Source organism: Eleutherodactylus coqui, chromosome 1 (assembly GCF_035609145.1).
Source record: "Eleutherodactylus coqui strain aEleCoq1 chromosome 1, aEleCoq1.hap1, whole genome shotgun sequence".
NCBI classification, from domain to species: Eukaryota; Metazoa; Chordata; class Amphibia; order Anura; family Eleutherodactylidae; genus Eleutherodactylus; species Eleutherodactylus coqui.
Window position 1 is genome coordinate 120186480 of NC_089837.1, and position 15589 is coordinate 120202068.

The following is a 15589-nucleotide window of genomic DNA, read 5'->3' on the forward strand; positions in this document are numbered from 1 at the left end:
GCAAGTGGTTCCCATTGTTTTTAATGGGAGACCTTGCACGCCTGCGTGTGCACATTGCACTCCGTGTGATGTGTTTTCCTGTCCCTTTGAAAACAATGGGTGGCGCATTCTGAGGAATGCGCAAAGACAGAGCATGCTGCGATTCCATATGACTCCATTCAAAAGAATGAAGTTCATATTCATGCAAGATTTGGGCATCTCGCAACGCCCAAATCTTGCACGATTTTCTCGACCGTGTGAAAGAGGCCTGTAAGGCAGGTTTTGCAAGAATATTCAGAGAGGCTATTCCTATTACCTTGCTTTGTACTTAGTCTCTGTCTACATCAGGTGCCCTTTTCTGTTTATGTCTGTTCCAGGCATGCGAGTTGCCTGTGTTCGTCAGTGCCACTGTTTCTTGTCTGCTTCGAGTTCCTTTAAACTATACTTGCCATCAGTGACCTTGGTATCCTGCAGACTCTGCTGACGAAACTCTAGACTGTGAGTTCAAGGCTGTAACTTCTCTTGCAGCTTCGTTTCTCTGCTTTAACCAGCATCACGCACTGTGGCTTGGTACCGCGGTCTCTGCTATTGAAATGTTTCTATAAAGAACTAATTTTTCATGTTTTCTTGGATGATCCGGGCTGCAGCCTCGTCTGTATGTGTTACATCTTTAGAATGCAATAGTATCACTATGAGTTGACTAAAGCAATATCACCAAGTTTGTAATTGTTTCTATGCATGGAGATGCCGAGAATAGCAATTGTGCAGAGTATTTAATTACTATTTACTCATTGCACATCTTAGACGGGACATCTTTTACGATGTAACTGCTGAGTCTTTTTGTTTGAATCTTCACAATGTTTTGTCACTGTATCTTCTAGTCTATAGACTCTCAGAGTTTGTAGCTTGTGATGATTGTAGCACACATTACAGTCCAGAAAGGAACACAAGGACATACGTACTTATCATAGAGGCAGCCCATGTCATTGGAACCCTGGGAAAAGGGTGCTATCGAAGTTGGCAGCTTTCTTTATTGTAATGAGTATTGTTTGTACAGGGATTCCCTCTTTAGATGTCCTACAACATAGTAACATAGTATGTTAGACTGAATGAAGACAATGTCCATCTAGTTCAGCCTATTTCCACCCTCTAGTTGATCCAGAAGAAGGCAAAAACCCCAAGAGGCAGAAGCCAATTAGCCTATTTAGGCAACAAATTCCTTCCTGACTCCATAATGGCAATCAGAATAATCCCTGGATCAACCTTTGATAGTTCCTACCTGACTGTTAGACCCAGAACTACAAACCGGATGGTCACCTAATGTCTATATCCTGTAATATCCTTCCGCTCTAGTCCCCTCCTAAACTCCCCTACTGATTTTGCCATCACCACATCCTCAGGCAGAGAGTTCCACAGTCTCACTGCTCTTACTCGGTGGTAAGTTCCACGGTTTATTGAATACAACCCGTTTCGGCCAAATAGCCTTTTTCAAGTACACCCATATTTAAGGGTGTGGTGGTGTTAACCAGCACCAGAAGGGGGTACAATTCTAATCTTTGCTATGGAGCTAGCTTATGTCTATGCACACTTCTGCACAATCTACAAGGTGAGCAAAAGTCTGGACAAACCCACTTAGGTGGTGTAATAATGAGAACACTGACTTCCAATGTCTGAAAGTATTAATTCGGAGGGAGGCTGCAATTTTTGGTGGAAAAGATGTTCTTGGGGGCCATTTTGAACTCTGCCATATTGAATTCAGTTCAGGTTTTTCAAATGGGAAGGGGGTCATGTGATATGTCAGTCTTGGCTGGAATTTATACAGAAGCACACTAGAAGTGTCAGTTTCGCCCTTTTTTTACTTGTTCAGGAGTTTCACAAAGTGCCTTACATGATATGTTGAATGTATTAACTATTCTGCCTGATACACATGGTTAAATGTTTAATCCAATTTTCTAGTCCAGATTACACTGAAGAAGTGCAGGTAATATTTCTTCACATCACTTTAGGATTTGCCATTTCAAGTGGATCATATAGCTTTTTTTTCCCTGCACTGTTTTATGTGAATGTTGAGTATTGGGTCAATGATAATCCATTGTGGATTGATCCATCAAAAACAATGTTTACAAAAGGTCATGGTTTGGTGTGGTATTTGGGGGACCCGTATCATAGAGTCATTTTTAATTGATGAATCACTTAACAGTGAGAAGTATCTCCAGATGTTACAGGGCACCAAATTCCCATCTGTGCTCAATAAGAACAGTGAGTTCCCACATTACTTGTATGAACACATAACAATAACTGAACACGTAAATCTGAGATGGTCAGATTTGAGATCACATGACCATCTGAGAAATAGGCCGGATAAAAAGGAATAACTAATCAAGCTAACACTAGTAGACTTATATGCCATGTTTCCCGAAAAATAAAAACTTGTCTTATATGAATTTTTGCCCCAAAAGAGGCAAAGGGTCTTATTTTTGGGGAATGTCTTATATTTAACTAGCAGGCACCAACCAGGTCTTTCCTGCTGGTCTCCAAGCGCCGGCACTCTTGCTTAAGTCCTCAGCAGCCGACAGAACATCGATTCTTGGCAACAGAGTTCGTAAACCCCATCTCCAGGAAGTGATGGCACTGACTGGTTGTCGAGTCCCATGGCTCAGCCAATCAATGCAGTGCTCGAAGAACCAATCACAGCTATTGCTTCCTGGAGGCGGGGTTTACAAACTCTATTATCAGGAAGCATTGTTCTGTCGAGTGCTGAAGACTGAAGCAAGAGCGTCGGGGCTCCAGAGACCAGCGGGAGGGACCTGGCCGGTGCTTGCTAGGTAGGTATTGTTTTTTTTTCCTTAATGTTGGTTAGCTAGGGCTTATTTTTGGGGTAGGACTTATATTTCAAGCCCTTCACCCCCCCCCCCACACACAAAAAACAGGGTGGGGCTTATTTTCAGGGTAGGTCCTACTTTGGGGGAAACACTGTATATACTGAGAGGCTAGCTACATAAAAAAATCACTTCAATGGCGCTTTAAAAATAAAAAGTGCGTATTAGATATTTCCTTTAATGCTATTGTACACCTTGAACAGAGATCCATGTGGTTGTTTCTTTCAAAGGGCAGCATCAAATTTATGTGACATCTTGAAGCCCAAAATTCATATTCACACAACATACATAACACCATATTAGATGATTAACTTTTCTCCTTAACAATCATCTAAATTGATGCTGTGCCTTCTAAAGTATGCCGCCCATTATAGATGCAAGTTCCCTTTCTGTCAGATGTAATGAAGTTGGATCAACACCTACAATTATTCAAGCTAACAGCCGACGGTGTCCTTTATTTCAAGGAGTGCTTATAAATCTGTAGGTGTCAGACGTTGTGCCATGTAAATAAGGAGGAACAAGGGGAGCTGATGGGGAGCAGTCAGGAGAGTCAGGGACAGTTTGTTAGATTAATGCAATTTAATCCTTTTTTTAGCCCTGTGGTACAGGATCAGAACTTGGCATAAAGTAATCCAATACCATTAACAAATGTACTGCAGTGTATATTGAACCATCCATGATTACTCTGGGTGTCTAAAGCAATCTTTTCTGGAAAGGTGGCACTTTGTCTAGAGTGCATATTGTTGACTATCGTTGAGGTAATTTATGTACCAATCCTTAAAAAAACCTTATTGACAGCTTTATTTATGTGAATGGGCTTATTCATCTGATTTTCCTTAGTATACTGAAAGTAACAGACTTAGGCTGGCATCAAAATCCCACGAGATTTGTGCGTTTCGGGGAAAATATGAACCCCATCTTTTTGAATGGGGTCATACACACGAGCGATGTTTTCCCACATGGCACCGCGATGCTATCAGGGAAACAAATCGTGGCATGTTCTAGCTTGTGTTTGCTCTCGCATCTCATCGCCCATTTTTTTCAATGGGATCGGCAGCACCATAAGCAAAGTGCATGTGATGCGAGGTCTACCATTGCAAACAATGAAAACACTGCTCTTACAGTAAAGAACCCTCTTTTATGTCGGAGTAGAGACCTTCTTCAGGATGCCCCCTTGTTACTGTTACAGTCCTAGGTATACATAGGTCATTAGCGAGATCTCTGTATTGTTATCTGATATATGTATACATAGTTATTAGGTTGCCCCTCAGTCATCTTTTTTCTAAACTAAATAACCCCAATTTTTATAACCTCTCTGGGTATTGTAGTTCATCCATTCCGTTTATTACTTTAGTTGCCCACCTTTGTACCCGCTCTGGCTCTGATATGTCCTCCTTGAGTATCAGTGCCCAAAACTGTACACAATATTCCATGTGTGGTCTGACCAGTGATTTGTAAAGCGGCAGAACAATGTTCTCGTCATGCGCCCTTAGACCTATTTTGATGCACCTCATGATTCTATTTGCCTTAGCAGCAGCTGCCTGACACTGGTTACTCCAGTTAAGTTCACAAAATATATTGTCACATGTAGTAGAAATAGTAATAATATCATAAATAACATTACTACTTTCTCTTTCTTTCTACAGTATTGGTGGAGAAGTAGCAAGAGGAAGTGAAGGGAGCTACGTCAATAAACATTTCCGCATGGGATTTATGACAATGCCTGCACCTCAAGACAGACTACCGCATCCATGTTCTAGTGGATTTGCAGTGCGTTCTCAGTCCCTCCATTCAGTAGGTGGCACTGATGATGACAGTAGTGGTTGCTCCCGCAAACAACCACCTCCAAAACCAAAACGAGACCCAAACACTAAGCTAAGCATTTCTTCAGAGACTGTCAACTCCGCAACACTAGGCAAGAGTCCAAAGTTCACAGACAGGACAGATGGTAAGCTCTCTGTGGAACATGTTTCCTTTCCAGGGCACGTTATAATTAATGAAACAATCCTTCTAATTTCTAAATCATATTCTGGGGGCTCCTATTATGTTATTAGAAGCAATTAAAATATTTACTAGAAGTCTACAAATGTTAACATTTTGTTGTATCTACTAGTTGGAGAAGAGAAAAGAAATCTGAAAAATGCCTTCGGCTAAGTTCAGACAGTGGATTTGGTCAGTAATTTGCTTCCAAAAAAGGTATAATGGAAAGGTTTAGATTTCTCATTTTTTCTATGAACGCCTGACTTTTCGAAAATATGCAAAATACTGATCAAAAATGCGCTGTGTGAAATAGGCCCTTGGCACATATACTGTATATAAGAGGCAGCTTGTCCTATGTCATGTTTATTTCTAGGACTGTTCAAATTTTTTTTTGCTATTTTCTAGTATAGTCGTAGTAATATGTAGATGCATACTATACCACTAAGTGATGTCACTACATATAACCAGTGAATAATCAGGTCAGCCCATTTATATTCATTAGAGGCATTTAAATGATTTACTATAAGTAAGAGCTCATTAATATGGGATGATCACCGGACTGTCTACCTACTATACTGACATTTAAATTGTAGAATATATTTAATTTGATATTAAAGGGGTTGTTGCAATATTGACTTTTATCAACTATCCACAGGATCTGTGGGGGTCTCAGCGCTGAGAAGCTTGTTGATGGTTTCCATTGATAACAGTAAGCTTTTTCTTGGCTAGACTGCACTAGAGTAAAAATGAACTGAAAACTAGGTAGAAAAGTTATATTAAAAACATGTTCCATTTTTGATGATGGCATAATTATGAAAGTTTGAACTTTTTTTTTTTAATTTGACAAAAAACATCATTATTTAATATTCCATCCATAAATATCAAAAAACTAACTCTACACATGGCAAAAAAGTATGTAATTAGTATTTTGAATAGAGATGAGTGAGCATACTCGCTAAGGGCAATTGCTCGAGCGAGCATTGCCCTTAGCGAGTACCTGCCCGCTCGAGACAAAAGGTTCGGGTGCCGGCGCGGGGGAGCGGTGAGTAGCAGCAGTCAGCAGGGGGGAGCGGGGGGGGGGGGGGGGGAGAGGAAGAGAGAGATCTCCCCTCCGTTCCTCCCCGCTCTCCCCCGCAGCTCCCTGCCCACCGCTGACACCCGAACCTTTTGTCTCGAGCGGGCAGGTACTCACTAAGGGCAATGCTCGCTCGAGCAATTGCCCTTAGCGAGTATACTTGCTCATCACTAATTTTGAAGTTCATGTCTCAACACTTGAGCTTCATTGCTCCATTTCATTTCTTGTGTATATTATATATCATATAATAAGATTTACAGTCACAGTAATATGTTCCAATCAATATTCAGGTTACTTAGTGTAAGCTGATAGTGTGTTGAATGGTAAAACAGATTGGGCCATCACATATACAGTAAATTTACTGCCTGTAACATTCTAATGTCCCGCAATGACCTTATTATGCTTCCAGTATTGTCCTCTTTGATAGGAAATGCCAAACAATTTATCATGGCGTCAACCGTTCTTCTGCGTTGCAAGGAAAATCTTGTTGCATGTAATAAAGAGAAGTGTTTTGGGGACTAGAATGGCGGCTTATTGTACTTGCTGCTAAAAATAAAGCTCTGATATTTCATTACAAATGACTTTTATGGCAAGTATCATACTGAGCCTTCGGAAAATGTTCTCAAAATAAGAACACAGAGAGGATAATGTATTCCGTTATATCCCACAATTATGATGCCATTCCCACTTGTACAGCAGTTTTCAAATGCAATTTTGATCAAACCTCTCAAAATAAAATTCTTTGAAACAACAACAATTTCGAAATAGCTATTATTAAACTGTGAAGGTAATGGAGTAGTTGACACATGCTTTTTAATCAAAAAACTCTTGTATATTTGCTTTTTTTAAATATGTTTTCCTGCTGGAAGCATTGAGCACAGTTGAAGTCTGTTTCGGCTCTTTGTCATCAAACGTTGACAATAATCTGTCCGCTGCTTTTTTCTGTATTGTATAACATTTCATTATAAAGCAGGATTACATAAAGAGGATTATAATAGAGATGAGCGAGTATACTCGCTAAGGCACATTACTCGAGCAAGTAGTGCCTTAGCCGAGTATCTTCCTGCTCGTCTCTAAAGATTCGGGGGCCGGCGGGGGCGGGGAGCGGTGGGGGAGAGCGGGGAGGAACAGAGGGGAGATCTCTCTCTCCCTCTCTTACCCCCGCTCCCTGCCGCAACTCACCTGTCACCCGCGCCGGCCCCCGAATCTTTAGAGACGAGCAGGGAGATACTCGACTAAGGCACTACTCGCTCGAGTAATGTGCCTTAGCGAGTATACTTGCTCATCTCTAGATTATAATAAAGTGTATCTAACTTTTCAGATGACGCTTCAGAATAGGCTGCCAAGTGTGTATACATGAGGAATAACACTATATCTGCCCATTATATGACTTGTATCCTGCATTTATTACTATTTTTCGCTTTTCCAAGCTGTATCTGGAATTAGGTGTCTCTGAGCTGGTGGGAGAAGTCTAGCTGTTATGCTGTCTTCTATACACTGTGCTGAAACTGCTCCCAAAGTGTCTGCAACATGCAGATATAACATCATCTGAGAGGACACTAGATAAGTACTGAGCAGTATAGATGTGATTTCAGTAGCAGTTGGACAGTAAACAATAACTCACTATTGTCTTAAGACATGTCTCTATTTGAGTCTGTTTTCCTTCAGCAGCTTCCTCCCCCTCTCCTCTCTATAGATATCTATAGACAGCATGAGTAAATGATGTTTCGCATTCAAGGAAAGGACCATTTATTTATATGGATGTAATTCGGGCAGGATGAAGTGATGATGTCACACATCACACGAGGGATACTAAAACAGGGATGTCAGGAGAGCCGACAGATTCTCATTAAATATTTGTAATGTTTTAAAGTAGAAACCCCATTCAATAGATATTAAAGGACTTGTTCGAGTTGTAATAACATGGACAACCCCTTCCTTGTGCATTAAAATAACAAATGATGATATATTTACTTCTCCCAGGTCCCACTATGTCCCATGATGGTGCTTGGTTACTGCTCCGATCTCTGTTGACAGCTGCAGTCCCGCCTGGTTTACGGGACATCACAGGGGCTGCAGCCAATAACAGAGATCAGCGATCGCTGAACTCTCCTATAGGCTGCAGCCTCTGTGATGTCCCTTAAACTAGGCAGGACTGTAGATGTCAGAAGGAACCAAAGCTGTGGACCAAGCGCCGTCACGGGACACAATGGGAGCGAGTAGAGGTCTGTATATGCCCCTTTGTTATTTAATGCATGGGGAAGAGGTTGTCCAGAGTTATTACAACGCGGACAATCCCTTTAAGTTTAATAAAAGTTGACAAGCTAGCAATGTCTTCTTCTATTCTGGTGTACAGATAGGATATACTCATTACATGTTGGTGCTGATGACCCAAACAATTCCTGCAATTAGCTGCGGTCTCTTAAGTAGTTGTTAAATTGGAATCTCTGTTTGAATCCTGCTGCACAATTAATTTCTTATAATCGCCCCCCATTTAAAGTGCTCTGTTCTCTGGTAAACAATTTCTCTTAGTTTGAGAACAGTTAATGTTACGATTAGAATTCTTATTTCAGTCCACAAAAATGAATATTATTCCATGTAGAGATGTTAATAGAAGACATTGAAGAAACAGGATGCATTAACTAGAGGAATGGCTAATGTGGAGCTTTTAGGTGAAGTAGATGCTCATATTTCACAGGCTAGCCATAGCTTAAAAACCCCTAACCACCTACTATACCAGCATTTTAATACGAATGGTTACAATAATTACTTAAAGGCTAGTGACATTTTTGACATGGTAATGAAAAATGAAAGTAGACATGATAGCTTTTAGCTCATGTAAAAAAAAAAGTTGCATTAAAGGTACCTTCACAAGGGGCGATTATTGCCCAAATTATCAGTGAAAATATTGAATTTAGGCGATACTCTTCCCATATACAAGCGGCTGCCGACAGGGCACTGAGCAACAAATTGCTCACTTGTCGGAGTCGCTTGGTTTTTAGCAGAACTGAAGACCAAGTGCCTGTTAGCCCGTGTAAACAGGCAGTCATTCATCTATGAATGACTGCCTGCTTACTGTGAATAGAGGCAGGCAGGGCAGATTGATCTACATCTTGCTGTTGTACCACGATGGCAACTTATACCCTAGTCACAGGTGATAGTGAGGAGTAGACTAAATGGAATGCTAGTTGTGCAAGCGCTTCATTCCACTTTCAATGGGACTGCGGTGACACCTGAGCGGCACGCACTCGGGTGTTACTATCGGCCCCATTGAAATGAATTGAGTGTCGACTGCACATTCTTGGCCAGCACTCTAGTTATTCTGACATCACTGTAGGGTGAGAAGCAACCCCTGCAGTGAAGGCAGAGCAGGACATGGGAGTACCATTTTCAAAATCTGTAGGCGTATCAGTAGTGAGACCGCACTGATCATCAAGTTATCCCCTATCCTGTGGATTGGGGATAACGTGTAATCGTGGCACAACCCTTTTAATATTGGAAAAACCAAGAGAAGAGCAAAAGGCAGACAGGATCAGTGCTCTGTTACATCTATGACAGAAGCAGCAGCGCAGCCAGCTATGTAGAGGAGTTGCACAATCTGTATAGCAGCGAAATTACATTAATATTGCTTACTGGTACTTAATATTGCTGTAAAAATAAAGGTCATGTATACGTTTGCAAACATTTTTGTTTTTATTCCTCCAGTGAATCCATCATTTAAAAATGAAAGAACTTTACAAAAATGGTCTTCTTTTTTATGTCTACAACTCTCATGCATACCATGATCATGTATAGCATGCATACTATGATGTGTTTCCATGATCAGACTACAAATAAAGCCTGCAATCTGATCCTGCAGTCATACTGTTATTCATCTGTCTATCTTCTTGATAACATACATTTGGTAGGTTGAAAATAAGTAGGGATCAGCTGGAAGCTCTGCGTGAGCTGTCTTTCTGACTCTGGAACTTTGGAATGCTTACTAGGGGCATAGTTGTAGCAGGCGAAGAGATTGCAGTTGCACCCATGCCCTGGTACTTAGGGAAGCCTAACGGCCCTACTGTCACATTGGTTTACAGATATACTGTAAATGCAATGTGATCTTTGGGGAGCACAGGGGCACAGGAGTTTCAAATTACGTCTTTGATATATATATGTATATCTTTACTGAGATGCAAAGTCTCCATCCACTAATAATTGGGCACCACAGTGACACGATGTTTAGCACTACTTATAGTGTTGGGTTTGAATTCAACCCAGGACATCTGTATGCAGTTTGTATGTTCTCTCCTTGCACGGGTTTTCTCCCACACTCCAAAAGCATGCCAATAGGTTAGAGTGTGTGTGTGGTTAACCCTTTCCCTCCCCAGGACGTAAGGGTACTTCCTGACAGCAGGGTACTTCCCGAAACTGGATGTACCCATACGCCATGTGGATAGCGCAAGATCATAAGAGATCTTGCGCTATCCGGCAGTGGGAGCCGGCTGTCACTGATAGCCAGCCTCCCGCTGCAACAGCGGGGGTGCATCGGGGACGCATCCCCAGCTGTTAACCCCTTCCGCGATCTATGTAGATTGTGGCATGGGAAAGGTTCACAGAGGGAAAAGATAATAATAATGTACAAAAAATTAAAAAATGTAAAAAAAAACAACCTTTTTTGTGCTTTTATTCATATGAGCATTTCAAAAATGCAAAAAAAAAAAAAAATCACACATATTTGGTATTGTCGTGTCTGTAACGACGCGTACAATAATTTGAACATGCTTTTTATCCTGCACGGCAAAAACTGTAAAAAAAAATGCTAAAAATCTGAGGCAAAATGCAAATTTTTAGCATTTTGCCTCCCAAGAAACGCTATAAAAGTGATAAAAAAAGCTGTATGTACCCCAAAATGGTAGCAATAAAAACTGCTGCTCGTTTAGAAAAAAATAAGCCCTCACAAAGCTCCGTCCATGGAAAAATAAAAAAGGTATAGGACTTTGAATGCAGCGATTTAGAAAAAAAAAGGGGTTTTATTGCAGAAAAGTGGGAAAACCTAAAAAAAAAAAAAAAGATTTTTGGTATCGTTGTAATCGTACCGACCCGCAGAAAAAATGTATTGTGTCATTTTTGCGGCATAATTAATGCTTAACACCCCCCCCCCCCAAGAAATCAATTGCAGAATTGCAGCGTTTTCTCTGCCTGTGATCATAAAAAAAAATAATAAAAGTTTCACAATATAGTCTATATGCCCAAAAATGGCACCGATAAAAAAAAACTACAGTTCGCCACACAAAAAACAAGCCCTTATACGGCCGTGTCGATAGGAAAAGTAAAGTTATGGCTTTTGAAAAATGGAGATTAAAGTCCGCCAAAAATCGTTGCTTCCTTAAAACCAAAATAGGCCATGTCCTTAAGGGGTTAAACAAGGGCAACTAGATTGCGGAACTGATTGGAAACCAGTAATGGTGCTATATAAGGAACATAAATAAATACTTATAGACTACTATGTAGACATTTCTAAGAACTGACTTAAATTGTAAAAGTGATGCCAGATAAACTGTAACACTGGCAGATAATTTGACAAAACAATGATATAAACACTTCACAAATGATTATGGAGAGCTCAACATTTATAAAACATAGAAAAGCCTCTCCAATCAAGAATTATGTGTGCAGTGAAACCACCCAGCTGGGAGGAACCAGCCATATCCCAGCATCACAGAAGCAACTCGAATCGGTTACTTTAAGATTGAGAAGAAAATTATATATTATTTTGCTCTGTCAAATACAAGACAAAGAGCATAATTGTTTCCTACTAGAAATGTAAACACAACGTACTGTTTAGGAAGGAATCTCTTCAACTTTATTGGACTTTATTTTCGTTTCCTATACAAGTACAAATTCAACTTTGACTATGGAAACTATGACATCTGGCTTTAACGTATGCAAAACCAAAAAGAGTCATTGGTCAGAGCAGACTGATGTTTGATGATCTAATAAAGAAGAGACATATAAAGCATTAGTTATAATACCTCCCTCTCTAGTATGTAAGGCCAAAAAAGACGTATGTCCATCCAGTTCAGCCTATTATCCCTTAATGTTGATCCAGACAAAGGCCAAAAAAATATCAATGAGGTAGAAGCCAAATTTCTCAGTCAGACGAGTGTTTGTTTTTTTTTGCGTGCATTAGTGTGCAAAAAAATGCACTCTACGGATGTGGAAAATGCGCGTGACCGAAGCTCCGTGCTGTTCTACCAGTGTATGGAGCAGCTGTGCTTGTAGAAGGGCACTCTCCAAGAAGGTCCCCTCATCACTGAACACTGTGACGGCACTGTCGCAGTGTTCAGTGATGATGGGACTCCCCATGGGGATGAAAGAATCCCCTGCCACAGCTGTCACAGGTGTGGCAGAGGACCACAATGTTATCCCATTGCTTTCAATGGGGCCGGCGCTGCTATCCGACTCTTCTCCCCGTCCCCGTCAGTCTTCATCTGCATTCTAGTGGCCAGGAATTTAAAAATGTTTTCAATCCCCGGCCAGCAGAATACAGATGAAGACTGATGGGGACTTGGAGAAGAGCCGGATAGCGCTTCCAGGTGAGTTAATTTTTAGGGGATGATTTTCGGGGTAGGGCTTATATTTCAAGCCTCCCTCGAAAATCATCGCTGCAGGGGTTGCCTTCATCTCATTGCTTTCAATGGGGCCGCAGCAGCGCCTTCCCCATTGAAAGCAATGGGATAGCACTGTGGTTCTCTGCCACAGCTGTGACAGGGGATTCTTTCATCCCTGCGGGGAGTTTCCTCATCACTGAACACTGTGACAATGCTATCAGTGATGAAGGGACTCCCCATGGGGAATAACAGACATCACATGATGTCTTTACACGCAGCACAGGCCTTACCGACGCACATTATAAGCACGCATGTTCTATCTTTTGCAGGTGCAAGTATTTTGTGTCTCTAAAAAACGGACATGTGAACTTTTTAAAAATACGTGACAAAATATGTAATCAAAGAATTCTCCCATTTATTGTCCAGACTAATATTGATGTAGTTTTTACAATAGATAATTATTTATTATACTCAAGTAATGCTATAAATGAGATCTCCTGTAAATTGTTGACTCTCTTTGTAGACATCCAGTTGATATAGGGAGCCTGGATTTAGGCAGCATTGCCTGAAAGTCTTCCTACACCAGCTGGATCTCCACAAGGAGAATTAGCACTTTCAGAGGCATCTCCCTCATGTCATCCTCACCAAAGACATCTCACTCAGTCAACCAGAACTCTATTCTGTACTGATGGGGAACAAAACATTCAGAAGCAGCTACCATTGGTTGATATCCCTAGTTGTGTTTCCATTTCTATGAGGCTAGACTTTGCCATATAGGGTAGGTGGCACTAGAGAAACCGTTTTTTTCCTTCTGAAGGGTGCTAATTTTTATAAATGATATTAATCTGTGATAAGTTTTATCACATCATTACTTCACAATTTCACAATTTCATATATCCACAAAGCAGCATTAAATCTTGACTCAAATTGAAGAGCTTTTGTACACTGCACAATGTAGCAGACTTTTTTAAAATGCAGAGTGGTGGCATAGTGCTGACCGACACTGGGCCTACCCTGTTCCAGAGACTGAGGCTTTCCTTGTCTCCGTTGTGATATGGTCTTAGACAATTAGTATTGCAGTAACCAAAGCCTACAAGTGCTCATTCATATCATATGTTTACATACTCTTTTTTTTCGTTTGAAGGTCATAAAATAGTCAGTATATTTTTTCTAGTTGTGTGCGAGTATATATTATATTGTTTTCCTATATGTTTATATAGCACATTTATGACTTCACTTTTCTTTCTTTAATTCTTCAGTGGCATCAAAACAAAGACCTCACAGTGATGAATATACTAAGAAGATTCCTCCTCCCAAGCCTAAACGAAATCCAACCACTCATCTTAGCACATCATTTGATGAGACGTACATTAGAAAGCATGGTTCATTGAAGAGTAGTTTGTTTAGGGAATCATCATCCTCTCACATCAGCTTTGGTACTATAGACCGAGAGGATGAAGAACCTGTTTATATTGAAATGGTTGGAAATGTTTCAAGAGACTTTAAGAGAGATGAGGAAGACCAGTGTGAGGCAGTATATGAAGAAATGAAATATCCTATATTTGATGATGTAGGGCAAGACTCCAGGTGTCTTTATGATTTGGATCATGTTAGTTGCTCTTCTCAGTGTGCTACTCCCACAGTGCCTGACTTAGAATTCACTAAGTCCTCAGTGCCATCAACTCCCAAGGGCCAGGTTTGTGACATTCCCCCTCCATTTCCAAATCTATTATCTCAAAGGCCTCCTTTATTGGTGTTTCCACCAGCACCAGCACAATGTTCACCAAATTCTGATGAATCTCCTTTAACTCCTCTTGAAGTAGCAAAGCTACCAGTATTGGAAAATGTGACTTACATCAAGCAACAAGGTTCTGCTTCACCATCACCAGTTCCAACACACATTCCAGGACACCAGAAAGTAGAAAAAGACCAAACCATTGTTTCTCATGGAATTCCTTCATCTGGTCATTCATCTTCACCGCCACATGCTTCAACCAACTACAGAACACAGTCTCCACATGGCTTTCCTAAAAGTCATTCAGCTTCTCCCTCTCCTGTGAGCATGGGTAGGTCACTGACTCCTCTAAGCCTCAAAAGACCTCCACCCTATGATTCTGTGCATTCAGGAAGTCTATCAAGAAGTTCTCCATCAGTGCCTCATTCTAATGTCAGAAACACACCAGAAGGGAAGTCGGTCAGTGCATCTGTCAGCACTTATTGTACATCTCAAAGCAGCTCACGATCCAGGACACCAACAAGTCCCCTTGAAGAATTATCAAGCCTCTTTACCTCAGGAAGGAGTTTGCTGAGGAAGCCCTCAAGTGGAAGACGGTCTAAAGAACCCTCTGAAAGTAAGTGTAACGGAGTGAGTTTTGTATATCTACATTGTGTGCATTAGCAATTACAGTTGGTCAGAATCATTTTTCTATTAAGCATATGTAATATAAACCTATTTAGAAAGAAATTGATATATTTAACTCTTGTCTGCAAAGTTAACAACTATTATGTATCGTTTTTTCTCAACTTTAAATAAACAGGCATGTTAAATTATAAATATAAAATAAGATATAATAACAAGTAACAAATTGTATGTATTTAGCTTGTGTTACTGCCAGTCTATCTACCCTTGTTTTTAATAACTTGTTTATAGAATCTGTGAGTTTCTTGATTCAGGCCAGTCTTACACCGGCATTAGTAAAAATGCATTTTACTGCATTTTGAATGGCGTTTTCATTGGTGTGTGGACATAGCTGGATACAGTTGGACAGAAAAATGCTATATATGACATTTTTCTGTCCGGCACATGGAGGTATCAAAATTAAAGTGCTGAATGTAGGGTTGTCAGCTTTGTCACCAAAAAATACTGTTCAATGTAAATGGTGGCGTGGCTAAGGGTGTGTTTTTTCACAATGTATAGTTTCACTTCCATTAGTCCAATGTCTCCTATAATAATAATGCCCCTTCCCAGTAGCCCTAGTAGTAATAGTGCCCTCTCTCAGTGGACCCAATGGTAATAGTGTACCTCTTTATTAGGCCTCGATAGTAATAGTGTCCCCGTTAGTGGCACTAATACTAATAGTGCC

The 15589-nt window shown here is 40.6% G+C and overlaps 1 protein-coding gene across 1 annotated transcript in view; it reads left to right on the top strand.

Annotated features, from left to right (window-relative positions):
• NYAP2 (neuronal tyrosine-phosphorylated phosphoinositide-3-kinase adaptor 2) overlaps nt 1-15589 on the top strand; it is a 152830-nt gene that overhangs the window by 108369 nt on the left and 28872 nt on the right. Inside the window, exons 3-4 of the mRNA XM_066589641.1 lie at nt 4505-4806; nt 13766-14857. Coding sequence (XP_066445738.1) covers nt 4505-4806; nt 13766-14857 — 1394 coding nt within the window. The remainder of the gene's footprint in view (nt 1-4504; nt 4807-13765; nt 14858-15589) is intronic.